Here is a 16,792-nt window from a genome sequence, read left to right as displayed (position 1 = left end):
ACAGGCACAGGCGACAGCTGTCTCCTCAGTCTAACACAGGACCAGCTACACAACAAGATGTGTTGCAAGAAAAATGAATGGCCATAGCATAAATGCCAAGTATCAAACTAGATAAAGCCTTATTCTAAAGAAAGTAATTCAATTTGGTAACTAAGAATAAACCTGGATGGCCAGACACAATGGCTCACGCCTGTAATCCCAGCACTTTGGGAGGCTGAGGGGAGCGGATCACCTGAGGTCAGGAGTTGGAGACCAGCCTGGCCAACACGGTGAAACCCCGAGTCTACTAAAAATACAAAAAATTGGCCAGGTGTGGTGGCAGGTGCCTTTAGTTCCAGCTACTCGGGAGGCTGAGACAGGAGAATCGCTTGAACCCGGGAGGCAGAGGTTGCAGTGAGCCGAGACCATGCCACTGCACTCCAGCCTGGGTGACAAGAGCAAAACTTCATCTCAAAAAAAAAAAAAGAATAAGCCTGGAAATCAGCTGACTTTGAGTTCCAAACTCATTGTGTTGCCTTTGGCCAAATCACAACCATGTTCCTTGATTTATCCATATACAAAAGAGAGATGTTACAAGGATATGGAAAACAATACATGTGAAATTCCTATGCAGGAAAAAGTATCTCCACAAATATATACAATTATGACTCCACTGAGTTGAACAGAAGTTTAGAAAAGGGATTTCAGTGAGACACAGTGAAGAATCTTTACTGTACTCAAGTTACCATGTTTTTGGAATGAGTTACCGAAACAGATTAGCAAATGAGACAGTGGAACTATTTTCAATGCAGAACACTACAAACAGAAAAAACGCAATGCTGAGGACTCTCAAAACTCAACATTAAAAAACAATCCAGTTAGAAATTGGGCAAAAGACATGAACAGACATTTCACTGAAGATACACAGGGCACATGAAAAGATGTTCAACATCATGAACCACTAGGAAAACACAGAACCACACGGAATCACTGCACATCTTCCAAACAGTTCAAACTAAAAATAGTCACCAAATGCTGGCTAAGACGCAGAGAAACTGGAGCAGCCATACATTTCCGGTGAAATGTAAAATGTAAAATGCTGTAGCTACTCTAGAGAACAGTTTGGCAGCTTCTTATAAACAAAATATGCAACTACTATACAACGCAGCAACTGCACTCTTGGGCATTTATCCCAGAAAAATGAAAACTTATATTCACACAAAAACCTGCACACAAGTGTTCATGGCAGCTTTATAAATAACAGCCAAAAACTGGCAACAATCCAGGTGTCCTTTAATGGGTGAACAGTTAAACAAACCTGGATGAAACTCCAGAAAATCATGCTGAGAAAAAAAAAAAAAAGACAATCCCAAAAGGTTACATTCTGTACAACTGCATTTATACAACATTCTTGAAATGCCAAAGTTACAGAAATGGAGAACACATCGGTGGGTGCCAGGGGCTTGTGGCAGGGGAGCAGGGGAAGATAGATATGGCTACAAAAGGCCAACAAGAGGGACCCTTGTGCTGATGAACCTGCCCTGCGTCCTGATGGCACTGATGTCTATATCCCGGTTGTGGTGTGTGCTCGGGTTCCACATGATGTTACCACTGGGGGAGAGTGGGGAAAGGACCCACATGATTTCTCTGTATTGTTTCTTAACAATTGCATGTGAATTTATAATAATCTCCAAATTAAAACTTTGATTTAAAAAAAAAACCCAGCCCTGGCCATCTATCCAGGGCCAGTTAGGATCGGGTTTGTGAGGGGTAACGCTCAGCCCTGTGGGGAGAAATCAGGAATGAGCTGCGGAGTGGAATGGGTGGGACTTCCTAAGAACAAGGGGTTCAGCTGCTTGAGGCAGAGAAGATAGAGGTGATGGTAATATAAGTGTCCTAGTGACTGTGGCCAGACACCCAAGTGTTTTACTCTCTGGTCAGCCAATCCTTCACAGTTCAACAGCTGCACGGGTGACCCATTAGACAATGAAGCCCCACTTAAGAATGAGTTGAATGAGGAAATCACAAATACAACTTACTTCTCTCAGCACACATAGATGAAGTAGATGACTTCTGAGGCTCACTTCTACTCTAGGAGTCTCATATATTAGGGTAAGTCATGTCTCAAGGTGAACTAGGGTAGTTATACTTGTACCCCTGTACCCTCACACTACCTGTCCTGGCTACCCACCTGGGTGCCAGGGTGCTGGATGGCCAGGCCCCGAAGCAGCCTTAGGATAAACGGCAAGGCTGGGCGAGACAAAAACTTTTTCCAGATGTCGGCATCCAAACTGCAAAGCAAAGGAAGGCTTATTAGCAGGCCAGGGAAGCAAAGGCTACCTAGAAACCAGTTGTTGACTCTGGCTTGTTTAAACCCCCAGGGCGTGTTTAACCGTGACCCTCTCCGAGTGTCATAAAGAATCACATAGAACCACCCAGCTCAGCTGAAAAGCCAGAAAGAAGTGAGTACTCTAAGTAGAAACCAAAAAGTTGCCATCCTTTTCCCGCAAGCCCCGAGGACTCTGCAGTGGTTGAATGGTCACCCACATAGTTTCCAGAAGCGGTTGGGAGGCCCCAAGGAGGGCAAGGGGCACACGTGAAGCTTTATGCCAAGATGCTGATGGAGAAGGAAAAGGAAAGGGCAAAGCGGAGGCAAAGCAGCCCCGCTGCAGGAGGGCTTCATACTTCTTGGCGCTAGGGATGTGCTTTTTCATGTAGTCAAGTGCATTCTGGGTGATCCCCTTCTGGAGAATCAGATCCTTCAGCTGGTGCCCATTGCTGTTGTTCTTGATGCCAGCAGCTATTTTACAGAAGCAGTCCAGGAAGACTTTATCATCACCACTGTGATCTTCATCATATCTAGGAGGAAAGAGCAGAGTTTGAGGGTGTGAAAGGCGGGACAAAACCCAGTCATGTCACCCTCTTGGTTAACAACTGTCAACAGCCTATAGAAGATCAAGGCTAAATTCCCTAACGTGACACAAAGACCTATCTGCCCCGGCTCCTGCCACTCTCCTTGTTACCTGCTATGTCTCCCACGCTCACAGCCTTCTCTTGCACTCACATTTGTGCACACATGGCTCCATCTCGTCATATTCCTCCCATCTCACCAACCACTTTGCCTTCTCTGCCTAGCCAATTGCTACTCTAATACAGTATATTTTAACTATTCACTTCCCAACTAGACTGAGCTCCTTAAAAGCCAGAACGAGGACACAAAAATCTAATAGGTATTCAGAGGATTCTTCCTCATCTCACAGACCTAGTTCAGCGTTTTAGTGGAGACTCTCATTTCACTATATGAAATCAAAGTAACATACTTATCAAAGTTGCAGTATGGTTTGAATCGCTCCACCAAGATCTGCATTTTCTCCACCTCTCCAAAGGAAAGGTACGGGATGATGCGAAGCAGGCCCTGGAGCACACTGGGGTTGGAGCGAACAAAGGTGCTGTTGATCTGGTCCAAGAGCATCACCAGTTGATCCTTGTCACCTGTCAGGAGGAGGTTGCCCTGCAACAGAAAAGAGGGTGAACATGCCATTAATGCAGTCAGGACTGTGGCTGCAGCCAACATCTGAGCCCCAAAAGTCACCACTTCCATCAGAGTCATCAGGAATACCCCTAGAAGAACTATGTCTCGGCACTTCTTGGGGAATAACAAACAGTCGGAGTTTCACTTGAGAAATTCGTTTCTAAATTTCTGTGACAGTGCTGTTAATAGTCTCAGGTGGACAAAATATACCAATACAATCTTCCCTCCCTGTAAAAGAATGCAGGCTGCTGGACATTCACTTGGTCATAGCTCTAGCCAAATCATTAGCACCAATAAGAATGGAGGAAATTACAGGCATAGCAGGTGGAGAGAAATTCTGGGAGTTGGAGACCTGGGTTCTAGGCCTGATTCCACCAGTAACCAACTATGTACCACAGCTGAGGAAATGCCAAGTCCAGGGAAATGAAGTGGGCTGTTCAATTCCTCAACTATGAAATGAAAGGTTGAACTAAAGCCTCTGTCTATCAACTGAGACATGCCAGGATTCCATTAACGAGCAGCTTTTGAGTGAAAGACTATCCTTAGCAATTGTGCTTGCTCTGAATCCAAAGATTTCACATTTCGATACAATTATGTCATCATTAGTTGAGTCCTAACATTCCAATGCTTAAGCAGGCTCCGCCATTCTCAGGTGGGCTAAGCCAGACACAAACAGGCCTGTTGTGGGCAATAAGACAGTGCAGGCTCTCAGTGCCTGCGGATGGAGGGGCCGAGCCCCACTCACCTTGTCCTCACTCAGGGGCTCAGCATTGGACTCATCTAGAATGATCTCCATGATGCTAAGCACCTGCTCAGCCACAGCTGCGCCCCCACTGTCCTTGCTTTCTTGTTCAGCTACAAGGGCCTGTAGGAGAAGGAGACTCAGTCACTCTCAGAATAAGACCACAGCCACTCACTGCTGATGACAATTGCTCTCAAGGATGCCCTCACAGCCTTACTCCCCAGAGACCATGTGTGTATGACCGTGTGTATGTATGTGCGTGTATATGCATGTTCTGAGAGGGAGACAAGCGTGTGAGCTTTTGATGACAGGGAAAACATGAAGTTCCAGATCTCTTTCTTTGCTGCCCCAAGGAGAGGGGCACTTCTTTCCCACTGGTGTGTAGTCTAGACTGTTTAAGGGACTGCCTTCCTCTTATCTCTGATCTGAACTCAGGAAAGGAGCAAGGAAGCTCTTGAGTGCCATGGCAGCAGCATGGGGGCGGGAGGTGAGCCAGCCAGAGGAGAAGGGCAGCTGAATGACCCAAGCCTCTGCACCAGTCAGCCAGAGAGATGAAGGGCTTGAAGAAGCCGTGAGTCCATTTCATCTGAGCCCAGAACTGAAACGTCTTTCACACCCACACTTCCAAGGCCCACTCTTCTTCACCTGCAGTCCATGCTCCTTACCAGGTTTAGGGTCCCCAGCATGACATTCAAGGTGTTCATTTCCAGTTTGACCAGTTGCTGCCGGTTGACTTTCACCTTCACGCAGTAACTGAACAATTTCAGTAGCACCTGACAAGAAAAGCCAGTCAAAACCCAGGAGGCCACATGAGAGTGTAGGACATGGGGGCCAGTAGGAAAGGGATGTCTAAGCAGGGTCTACACCATCAGCAGGGGCTCCTCCTGAAATGAAGAGGACAGGAGGGAGAAGCGGCTCTTCAGGGGACATGGTGAGATGGCTGGGCTCTCACATTAGGCTGGTAGCTCCAATGGCTGGATATATCTCTACCATCTGTAACACAATGGCAATGACAGCAGTTCCTAATGGAAGAGGTGATGCTCTGTTTGTTGTCTTGGGGAAATCCCAGCATCAACTCAGACCCTAAACTAATAGTAAAGAAAATGATCCCAAAGCTCGTGGCCTGTGAGAGCTCAGAACCACATAGGTCATTTAAAACAAAGGCACAATAATAACAATAATACATATTCTCATAAACCCTGGGGGAGTGGGGGTGGGGAGTAGTGAAAATAACAGTGTAGTATTTGTGGTGCCTCTCTGGAATGCTCTAATCCTCACTAAGGAGATTAGTTGGATGAATACCCAAACAAAACCCTACAATGCAAGAAATGAGTTACATTACAAAATCCATTTTAAAAACAACAACAATGATAATAGTTAACACAAGTGCAGCTATTTAGGGAAAGACAATCAGATGCTGGCTCTATAGAGAGGTATTGGAGAAGGGAAGTGGGCCAGCAGGACGGGAAAAGGCGTGCCTAAGAATGTAGTCCTGACTGCCAGGTCCTTCACTGGCTCGCACTGCTCCACGGCACCATGCTGCCCTCTAGGGTAAAATGACACAGTGGCCATAGCTTCTTTCCACAGGGGCCTCTCCCAGTGCAGAAAGGCTGGCCCCCACAACTTGCTGCCCCCAACTCACTGTTAGAAGGTGGCGTCCCTGCTTGAAATCTCTGATCCCTGCGAGTCTGTTAAGCATGCATTCCAGGCCCCCACACTGGGCCATCACACCAGCCATTTTATACACTTCTTCTTCATCTTCTTCTTCATCTAGGGGAGAAGGGAAGCCAAGCAGAAATGGAGGGTAAGGTGAAGATGGGAATAAAATAGGCCAGGATAAGGCAGCCCTATTCCTGGCTGATGGCTGACAGCCCTTTTCCGTATCTCCAATAAAGACACGGCCAATAAAAGGGGTCAATGATGGATGATATTAAACTACCCCACTCTCAGTAGGAGCTTTTTTAAAGTTTCAAGTCAATTAAAATTACTTACTCAAATGTCAAAGTATGAGCACCAATACCATCAATGGAGTGGGGGGAGAGGGAGTTAAAAATAAATCTGAACTCCCGTTTACTGTTCATTGCATTTTCCTCTAAAAGTTTGCTGGTATTCTTTTTTTTTTTTGAACACTCAGTGGTATCTGCATCATGCCACAGACACCTCTTTTTTTCCTCAATTGAAGAAACAATCTCCCCACAATTCTGATGCAGAGGTACAAGAGAGAAGCTCCTGAGAATGCCCCTAAGTCCTGGGACGTGAGCTGCTCATGAGTCCCAAGCCTTAGATCCAATGTGCAGTGCCATGATCTACCTGTAGTAGAGTCCAGGGACTCAATGAACTCCTCTGTGGCATCGCCCAGCAGCCCCCGCATACGATAAACAATCCTCATGGGCTCTCCCTGAGCAGAGAAAGTTGGAGAAAGGTACTTAAAAACAGGCCCAGACAAATGCAAAGGACTCCATACTTGGTCTTGCTTAAAGCCCCAGCAATGTGGAGAGCCTCTATTTTTCTACAAAGTCTCAACCACAACATCTAGAATCCAAATGCACAGCAATTCACTTAGGGGAAAGAATGCTAATTTTATTTTGTGTCTACTAGAAGCTAGACATTGTATGAAACATTTTAAAGACACTATCTCCTTCAATTTCATTAGAACACTATGTAATAATCTAACAAATATTTATTAAATGTTTTACTCTGTGCCAGGTCCTATGCTAATTAAGTACTTTATATGATCCTTTTACATAAGGTTACACAGCTTGTTCAAGGTTACCAAGCTATAAGCGGAGGTCTAATTCCAAGCCTGGACCTTCCTCAGGAGTAGAAACTGTCTCCAATCAATAGGGACTACCACCCAGGACAAACAAGGCCATTTAAATCAAAGAGCTTTGACTCAAGCCTCGGGAATCAAAACAGGAAAAGAGAGTACATCAATCTTTACCTACAGAGATTCAGACGTCTTTATATAACCATACAAGGAGGGGGTTCATCCACAATTCTTTAAGCTAAACCCACAATCTGACTAGAATGATAAGAATCAAGTCTTTTATAAATGACAAAATTACAGCAACTTCACTAAATTGGAGAATCAGGAAAGTTCACTGTATGTCTGGCACTGAGCACATATATTAATATTATTCTCATTTTGCAGACTAGAAATTGGAGCTCAAAGTAACCACTGATGAAATCCAGTGGGGGATTTGGTAGCACGCTAATTCAAGCAGCCTGCCTCCAAGTCTATGCTGAGCTTCAGGACAGGACACCCTGGAGGAAGACAACCTGCCAGAAAGGCCAGTTGCAGAAGTGTTTCTGGCTATAGAAGCCCAGTGAGAATTCCTCAGAGAGAACCACCACAGACACTGAACACAGAGCAGGTTCTAGTTCTAGTCAGTAGCTACAGAGGTAGGCTGCTTATCAGGGAAATGGAGGGCAAGGTAGAGAAGGGAAGCTGAAGTCCCAGAACATACGCTATCACAAACTCAGAACTTTGCCAGAAAACCTTCTAACTGGATTAAGCACATCAATGTGAGGGGCAAATGATTCTCAACTTCTATCTTGCTTCACCATTCAAGGGAGATACCCTTGTGCATTCTGTGGGTTCACTACCACCATTTACAAGAGTGCCCACAGAAGCTTGGTCTTAATTTTTTATATGCATCAGGGATTAAATCTGTATTGTTCTGTTTTGATGCTACAATGTCTGTAACAAGAGGTATTGGCTGGGACAGTTCTCTGCCTGTCCCTCAGCCAACAGTGCAACAACGACCCCACTGGCAGTAGACCAACAGTCAACAGTGAGCAGGATTCCCAGCCCAGTGGGAGACAAGAAAGGAGAGAGGCGGAAATATGTAACAAATTGAAGGTCAAAATCTACAAATAGTATACTGCCAATTTAGTTTCTCAAACTCTACAGAAGTATTTGGGACCAAGTCTAGAAAAGTTTGCTGTGCATCCCTGCTACACTAGTTTGCTGTAATTAAGTTACTTATCTGATTCATGTGCTAAAGACCTCTCCTCCCAATAGAAACAAGAGAAGGGAAGAAATGGCAGGGGGAGAGAGAAATGGAGGGGAAGAAAAAGAAACAGGAAGAGAGGAATGGAAGGAACAGAGAGTAAGAAAGGAGGGAAAGGTGAAGGGGACCATCTAATACTTCCATAAGTGGACAAACAGCATCACTCGTGATGGCCAAAAGGCCCAGAGCGCTGGACTTCCTTCATTTCCCTTTTCCCCTCCTCAAGAACAACTGCCTGTTTGAGCCTCCATTCCCCAACTAGTAAAACAGAAATGATGCTCCTTGACACAGCTACTGGAAAAATGTTCTACTAAGCGAGCAGGCCCATAAAAGCTGAGAACTAATCTCAGCTGAGAGGTGTCCATATTGAAGGGAACAAGACAGCAAGCATTCCCAATTCCCAGCACAGAGCCTCCTTCGACACCCCCTGGCTTTCAGTCCTTGGGGTTTGACAACTTGCACAGCCCAGCAAAATGCTTTTGCTTTCCTGAAGCTTCATGAAGGTCATTAAATGTCCCTCCATTAGTCAGATGCCTCCAAAGGAAAACAAGATTGGTTTTCTCCACACAACCCCAAACAGGGAGAGTAAAGCCTTAGAGAGCTGCTACAAGCCAGGTAAGTGATGATGAACAATGGCTCCTGCTGGTACAAGTCTGCATAAGTCAGAAAAGTGAAACCACACCTCCAAACGAGAAAGCAGGCACATACCTCATTCGTGGTACACCAGACTTTCTTGTAAACTTCAGCCACAGGAAGGTCCAAACTAATGATTTTATTGTTCACTAGAAGCTGAACAGAAAAGCAGGTGAAGCTGTTATTCCAAATAATTGTAAGACAAGTAAAATCCAAGAGCAAAGGGCACCTTACGGCAATGGCTGATAATTCACAATTTTTATATGTCATGGACCTATCAACTCTCCCACTCTTAAAAAATCCGCATGTATGAAAAACACACAGAATTTTGTGCACAATTTCAGGGGCTGCTAACATCCCTAACCCACACACAGGCTCCAGCTTAGACACACCCACTGGGGACCTTCTCCTGCAGGCTCAGCACCAGAAAAGGCTTTTCACTATGTAAAAATGTCAGACCCTCAAGGGTCTGCCAGAAAGTAACTGACACAGGGACATAAACCTGCACAGGGGGTAAAACGCCAATATTTAGGGGGCTCAGGTAACTCAGACTCACCGAGAAGTCTCTGCCAGAGGCAATAACAATAATAAATACCCACCACCACTACAACCAACAGCCATTAACAATATGCTTACTTCCTGCCAGGCACTGGGCAGAGCCCTTTACAGGTTATTAACCTTAGCACTAGGTGAGGTAGAAAGGTGGGAATCATTAACCCCAACTTACAGAGTGGAGAAACTGAAGGCCACCTGCCCCAAGTTAATCAGCTACTAGGAAGAAGCACCTGGATTTGGTTAGCCTAGGAGGAAGCCCCTAATCGTAAACGTGGGCAGCACTGTCCTATGGTCATTACCTCCATGCCACTGTCATCTTCCAGGAGGGCCACTAAGTCACAGTCCTGGCAAATCTTGTTCTTTATATCCCTCATCAGCGGCCCGATGCCTGGCTCATTGCTGCTATACGGGTTCCCAGGCATCCTGCCCTGTAAGAAGTCTTCTTGTTGGGGATCCTTCTCCAGGGTCACAAAGAACTCAGTGACTTCATTCTCCTCCTGGAGGACAGACAGAAGGGTGCATCAGAAGGGATGGCAGAGGTGGAGATTTATACCATGCTACCTTGTTCCATGGACACTCGAGGAAAACATACCAAACTCAGCAAGCCCCCCAAACATTTAAAGATAAAAAGGACAGGAAACTCAGAGGTACTTCCAAAAATCTAAACAAACTCAAGTAGACTAAAATATCAAGCATCTCCCCTGAAACCCCAGGGTGGATTAGGAGATAAAGCCTAACAAAACAAGCAGACAAGGAGTGACATATGAGAGATATATTAAAAAATCGGGGAAGGGGTGCGAGGAGGGACTTTCCTTCTTCCTCCTGCTGGTCTCATGTGATGCTAACCAATTTGGGGCCAGAGGACTTTGTCACTGATGACCCTGAAGTCAAGAAAAGGGCTTCTCTATGGGACATGACACTCAGGTACACACCCCCAATGAGCTCTCATTGCTAGCTCATGATACTAGTGTTCATCTTTCCTCAATAGCAGGAAGGGTTCTCTGGATGATACTGTGCTTCTACACAGTTCAGGCTAGGGAAAAAAACACATGCTGCACGTGTGCACAAAATACAGGGCAGCTAAAGAAGGAAGAGAGTAAAAATATCTTTATATTCTAGCTCAATACTGCTTCTTCCACAGTATGTTGGATTGATATGCAATGGGATTTTGGTAATGGAGGTTAGACCTAGTTTTTAAAAAAACATGATTCTTTACTTGAATCTAGGAAATAAGACCAAGGAAGGTCATTAAATGTCCCATCGTTAGCAAGAGGAAAATTATGAGGTTGCTTCACTTTTATGGCGGTGGATCTTCTTTCACTAATGACTAAGTGGCCCAGAGCTGGTACAATTCCCCATAACTTTAATGAATCACCAAGAGGCTTCATGGCAAAGTGGGCCGTGCTGACACTCGAGAGCCATGGGAAGCACCGCACTGCTTACAGGATAAATGATGCTGCAGAGCCTCTCGAAGATGAACACCGGGGTCCGGTAGTCATCCAGATTGTAGCGCTTGGCTGTCTCAATGCACACAGCCATGAAGGCCTTGGTTTCTGATTCTGTACCTGCCAGAAATCAAAGCGGCCAAGTTAGGAAAGAGCCTCTCCCATGGAGGGTGAAATGAGAATTCTAACTGAAGTACCATCACTGACAAATTATTTCTGCCTGGTAAGTCTTTAAATGCCCTACATGGCAATATCAATAGTTCAAATTGGAAATTTGATGCTGATTGATTTTATCCTCAGACCACATTCAGTTTGAAACCCATAACACCCAAGTCCACACACTTCATCATGGTTGGCTGTGTACATGTCTTGCTCTCTCTCAGGCTATAACCTCCTCAAGGAGAGGGACTGTGCCTTATTTAACTAGCATCTCCTTGCCCAAAACAGGCACTCAGAAAGTGTCAAATAATCCTGTGTTCCAGTCAAATCAAAAGGAAGTTATAGTTAGTTTTTAGCTTCATTCTAAAAGATTAGGTAGACTGTCCTCTATAAGTGAAAAAACACAACTTAAAGTAACATGAAGGTGAGAAAATATGGTCTTTAAAAAATAAGGTCTTGTGAGCACTTTGAGCTCAAAAGCTGGAGACCAGGCTAGGCAATGTGGCGAAATGCCATCTCTACAAAAAATACAAAAATTAGCTGGGCGTGGTGGCACACGCCTATAGTCCCAGCTACTCAGGAGGCTGAGGTGGGAGGATGGTTTGAGCCCAGAAGGCGGAGGTTACAGTGAGCCTCGATCACACCAGTGTACCCCAGCCTGGGTGACAGAGTGAAACTTTGGGAAAAAAAAAGAAAGTCCCACTGTTGCATTACTGGGTGGGTCTGAATTAAAACTAAAAAAAAAAGGTAAAGGTCCCTGACAAAGTCACAAACCAGCTCAGCATGGCATGATGAAAATGGCATCAGAAAGAGTTCCATTTTGGGCAATAAGGCAAACGAGGTTCCCTGACCTACTCCTCACTCTCCACCACTCAAAAACAATTTAAAGTGTTGAATAAAAATGTATCAGTGAACTGCCACACTAACACAGAACAGCCAAAAGCCATAAACTAAGAGAAATCGGGAAGCCAGGGAGATAAGCAAAACACGAGTCAGTTTTTGCATTGAGCTTTGGTTTCCATGCCCTGCCCAGATTTGAGAGGTGGATAAAGCCCCGAATCCACTGAGGCAAAGAGTCTAGCAGGAACCCCCAACCCCATGCCCCACAAATACAAATCTAGTACCCCAAAGAGCTACACCCTTGGTGCAGAGATCAGCTATCCCTTTCCCCCAACCAAATAACTGAGGAAATTGACTTTCCTTAAACTTTACCATCAAGTGGCAGGGAAAAATCTCCTCTGAAAACTTGTAATGAGCTGTCCCCTTATAGGGGTTTGCGGCTCAAACCTCTCACTACCTAGGAGGTCTGAAAATCCTGAGGCTCAGAACTGGGACAGTAGTACCCTGCACTGCCTCACAGAAGCAGTTCTTTACCTCCTCTGGAGAAACCTGTCTTTGGCCCAGTCCTAAAGAATTTCCACAGATAAAGCTAAGAAATACGAGGTCACAGTCAAAACTCATAAAACACAACAAGACTTTAAGGTATCATCAGCAAGAGCCAAAATAACAAACTGCAGAATCAGGCATGTAAATATCTCAAATTTTAGAATTATCAGGCACAAATGTTTAATATGCTTATAGATCATATAAAGGAGGGAAATGTGAATTTTTAAAAAGAGACCTCACACCTGTAATCCCAGCACTTTGGGAGGCTGAGGCAGGCGGATCATCTGGGGTCGGGAGTTCGAGACCAGCCTGACCAAAATGGAGAAATCCCGTCTCTACTAAAAATACAAAATTAGCTGGGCGTGGTGGTGCATGCCTGTAATCCCAGCTACTCAGTAAGGCTGAGGCAGGCGAATCGCTTGAACCCTGGAGGCAGAGGTTGCGGTGAGCCGAGATCGCGTCACTGCACTCCAGCCTGGGCAACAAGAGTGAAACTTGGTCTCAAAAAATGAAAAATAAAAAAGAGACCATAAAATCTAGAACCACAAGAATTCAACAGGTAGATTAAACATTTGCACATAGTGAAGAAAAACTGAATTGAACAAATTGTCAAAAATGCAGCATAAATACACAATGAGATGAACATTATGAGAGATGGAGAGATATGGATGACAGAGTGAAAATGGAGTTTCACAAGGAAAAGAAAGAGAATACAGCAGAGGGGATTAAAGAGACAATGGCTGAGAATTTTCCAGACTGATAGAAGACACCAATGAGAGAGCCTTTGACCTTGCACCACTCTATAAGCTCAACATGAAAAATCCAAAGTGACTGAGCCCAGCTCTAGAATTTAAAATTCCAAGAGCCAACACTTTGTCAAGAAATGAGTCTCCCTTTGAATGCAGGGAGATGTTTGCCACCCCTCCTCTGGATCTGTGGAACTGGGGGAAATTGGTCGAATGCACCTCGGCAGCCCCAGAAGGGACAGTGCCTTAGGCTCCAGGCCACTGGGCAGTGCTACCTGTGGTCATGTCCTCCAGCATCTCCAGCAGCATGTCCTGCGTCTCATCAATCAGCTTGGTCCTCTGCACCACCAGCTTCCGCAAGCACAGGTATCCATTCAGCACAGTACCCACCAAGCGACTTTTAAAATGTCTTTTGATGGATTCCACCTCAACAAAGGAGGAGAGAAGGCCTGTGGAGACAGGAAAATGTTGCTGTGAGAGCTCTGGATGAAAACATAAGGAAAGTCTGTGTCTCAAAAGATTATGAGCAACTCAAAAAGCAGGGAAAATCTATCTTTGTGCATGGCACAGAGCAGGTGTTCAACAAGCGGAAACAGTCAATAGCAAACAGGGTCTCAAAATCATAAACGTATCAATAGAGAAAAAAAAGCAGAGCTTAAATCTGCACTAAGGTCAGTACCAGAGAGAAGAGAGTCAACCCCAGCACCCAAGGAACTAAGGGTTGTCCCTAAACAGATTCAGGATGCCCTAAAGGAAGGTCCCGGTGGCTCTCTTTACCTGTAAGACTTTTAAGGGCATAACCCTGCTGCAGATCGGTACTCAGGGTAGCCTCCTCCAGGGCCAGCAGACGAGCTATTTCCTAAACAGGATGACAAGTGCAGTCAGTGTGATGTCACTGCCAAGGATACCAGTTACCTCCACCACTGTCCCAGGAGCTTGCAGCACCAGACACTCAGTAGTTACATCTTCTTAATCGCACCCTTGCAGAACTCCTTTCCAGGAGGCCAACAGTCACAGCGCTGGTAAGGGATTGCTTAAAAACTGTAAACAGTCCAAATGCTCCCAAGAGTTTGCTACAGCTATATAATAAATACAATGAAGTCATAAAAATATTTCCAAACACCTTCAACAAATATTTCTTCTCAGTAAAAACAAACAAACAAAACACCATAGTAGAGTTTACATCAAGGTACAATGAAGGGGGAATTAGAGAAGGGGCTCTCTTGGGCAATAGGGTAGGATACCTTGGTGATGAGGTTGCCCACATAGGGTAGGACTCCCCGAGCTGCCAAGTAGACTTTCCAGTGCGCGGAAGTGATGAGCTTCTGGTAGAGAGCCAGGTACTCAGCTGCACACTCCCCAGCTATGCTCAGCTCATCCAGGTAACTGCCACCAAGAGGGACAGGGCACTCTAGTCAAGAACTCTAGCATTTCGAACAGCTCCAAGGCTCCCCTTTCTCCTCCCAATCTTTCCTATCTTCTGCTGTCTGTCTCTCCTGCTTCCTAGAGGGTGGAGGAACAGCATCCAAGACAGCTCCAATTCCCACATGGGAATTTCCCACACCTAGGAAGCATTCAGAGCACACTGCAGGGAGTGAATGCCACAGAATCTAAGCATTCATATTTTGGCACTGATTGCTATGAGAGAATTAAATAAGATAACGCATGCCAAGCAGTTATGCACTCAATCTCGATCAATATTAGCTGCATAAGATCTCAAATATTAGCTGCTGCTGCTGCTAACACCCTCACCACAACCACCACCACCACTACCATCACTAAAAGTCAGCTTTTTAACACTTTGTTGTTTCTGGGGTCTTCTACCCAGAGGTGTGCCTCTCATTATCCTGATCCATGGATTCCCCCGGGGAAGATGAAAAGGCTCTAGAGGAAGTCTAACCACGCTCCTCATCCCACTCCCAAATAGTACCTGGTAAGCAGGTCCAGGACCTGCTGCTTACGGCTGGGAATGGTGGCTAGAGCTTCCACAATGGTACAGGCTGCCTGCCGTGCGGCCTGCGTTGCTGGAGTGAAAAGCACCTGCAGGACAGGGGAGAGAAGGGGTCGTAGGCTCAGAGGATGCCCTGCCTCACCAGGCCCCCAGCAGGGCAGTCAACTGCCACCCATCTAGGAGAGGTCTTCTGGGCACCTCTCTAGGAAAATGTTAAGAGGTAAAAATCACCAGCTAACACAAGACTCTACTGTTTTAGATGGGGAAAGGGGCTGTGAAAGAGCCCTGCTTCTGCCTGGAGACTTCTCCATCAGGAGATGTGAAGAACATACCTACAATAAGTGAAGTAGGAAAAAGGGATCTTCCTTAGCAAAGATGCTGATCATTCTTTTTTGGGGACACTTATGTGCTGAATACTTTCATTTAAATGTAAACCAAGTATTTCTTATTTTATATATCAATGGACAAATGGATTACCTAACATAGAATTACTTTAGCTAGAGAGAGGAGGGAGAGGAAGGACAGCAGAAGATATGAAAAATGGAAGGAGAAAAGGGACTATGGTCAGGGAGGAAAGCAGAAAGCACAAGGAGCGTGTTAAGATAAGCAGAGGAAGTTCTGTTTCGGCCAGTCCACCATGCTAGCCCAACAGCTACAACCAAGAACCTGTACTCACTCCCTATTTGAAAGGAAGCAAGAAGAGCAAAGAGAAAGAAGAGATGGCAGTGCAGACACATGGTGAGGGGCAGAAACATATTGCTCAGAGTCTGGGGTCAGGGGCGCAGGGGGTGAAGAGTCCAGAAGTGGCCACTCACTTGTCGCAACCAGTTGTTATGCCCCAGTTTGAGATCCAAGGGGGAGGTCCTCTTCCCCCGACGACTCAGGAACTGTTTCCACCTCCACACATACTTCTCAGTCAAATAGAGATGGCGGAGCTCTGATTTGCTGGGGGCTTTCCCATTGCCATCTATCCCTGCAAGGCCAAGGGTTGCAGGGGTAGGTAAGTAAATGAGAGTGACAGAAGGCAGGGCTGTCAGAGCACAGGCAGGACTTCCCGGCGTCTTGAAGAGAAAGATATACCTCTGATAGGAAGACACTTCTTCCAGGCATCATAGGATGCCTTGGGGTCTCTCTTGAGCCACAGTTGAGCCTGGGCATGGATCTCATTGCAGTATGGCTTCACCGTGGTGAGGGCCTCGACGGGGACATCCTGGAGGAGGCAAGTGGAGCAAGGTGAGGGCGCTCAAGGGCACACCTGAGCCATAGCCCCAACAGCATGGCACTGGTGCCCCAGTGGGTGATGTGCAAAGGCAAGAAGATCAGGAGGATCAACATGTGTATCTTTTATGCCCAAATATGTGTTCCTGTTAAACCATTTTGATCCAATTTAGCAGCAGCATCTCCACATTGAGCTTAAGGTCACTCATTTTTATTGTGCAGCAGAAGCTGTGGCTGGCTTCCTACAATCCTATAGCACATACACTAATTCCTATCCCACGGCTGATTTGCAATTTCCTAAGCATAAACCTTCCAAGGGTCACAAGCAGCCTCCAGAATGCAAATTGTCACTAACCAGAAGCAGCCTGCAGAGAGAGAGCCATAGATGACACTCCAGTCCAGCGCGTCTCAAGCTGTTTAGCCTCAGAACCCT

At 45.7% G+C, this 16,792-nt stretch overlaps 1 protein-coding gene across 23 annotated transcripts in view; it reads right to left on the bottom strand.

Annotated features, from left to right (window-relative positions):
- The window catches only part of UBR4 (ubiquitin protein ligase E3 component n-recognin 4), a 139,905-nt gene that overhangs the window by 16,714 nt on the left and 106,399 nt on the right, over positions 1 to 16,792 (bottom strand). For all 23 annotated transcript variants that reach the window (XM_009449501.5, XM_009449523.5, XM_009449544.5 and 20 more), the window contains 16 exons: positions 16,222 to 16,351; positions 15,957 to 16,114; positions 15,121 to 15,230; positions 14,435 to 14,576; positions 13,968 to 14,049; positions 13,466 to 13,639; positions 10,898 to 11,019; positions 9,754 to 9,951; positions 8,975 to 9,055; positions 6,564 to 6,651; positions 5,896 to 6,023; positions 4,919 to 5,026; positions 4,257 to 4,376; positions 3,300 to 3,490; positions 2,665 to 2,838; positions 2,171 to 2,270 (listed from right to left, as the gene is read on the bottom strand). In XM_009449501.5, coding sequence (XP_009447776.2) covers positions 2,171 to 2,270; positions 2,665 to 2,838; positions 3,300 to 3,490; positions 4,257 to 4,376; positions 4,919 to 5,026; positions 5,896 to 6,023; positions 6,564 to 6,651; positions 8,975 to 9,055; positions 9,754 to 9,951; positions 10,898 to 11,019; positions 13,466 to 13,639; positions 13,968 to 14,049; positions 14,435 to 14,576; positions 15,121 to 15,230; positions 15,957 to 16,114; positions 16,222 to 16,351 — 2,106 coding nt within the window. The remainder of the gene's footprint in view (positions 1 to 2,170; positions 2,271 to 2,664; positions 2,839 to 3,299; positions 3,491 to 4,256; positions 4,377 to 4,918; positions 5,027 to 5,895; positions 6,024 to 6,563; positions 6,652 to 8,974; positions 9,056 to 9,753; positions 9,952 to 10,897; positions 11,020 to 13,465; positions 13,640 to 13,967; positions 14,050 to 14,434; positions 14,577 to 15,120; positions 15,231 to 15,956; positions 16,115 to 16,221; positions 16,352 to 16,792) is intronic.

The sequence above is a fragment of the Pan troglodytes genome, chromosome 1, assembly GCF_028858775.2.
Source record: "Pan troglodytes isolate AG18354 chromosome 1, NHGRI_mPanTro3-v2.0_pri, whole genome shotgun sequence".
Classification (NCBI taxonomy): Eukaryota; Metazoa; Chordata; class Mammalia; order Primates; family Hominidae; genus Pan; species Pan troglodytes.
The sequence above is the reverse complement of the archived record's forward strand: the minus strand, read 5'-3'. Positions and strand labels throughout refer to the sequence as shown.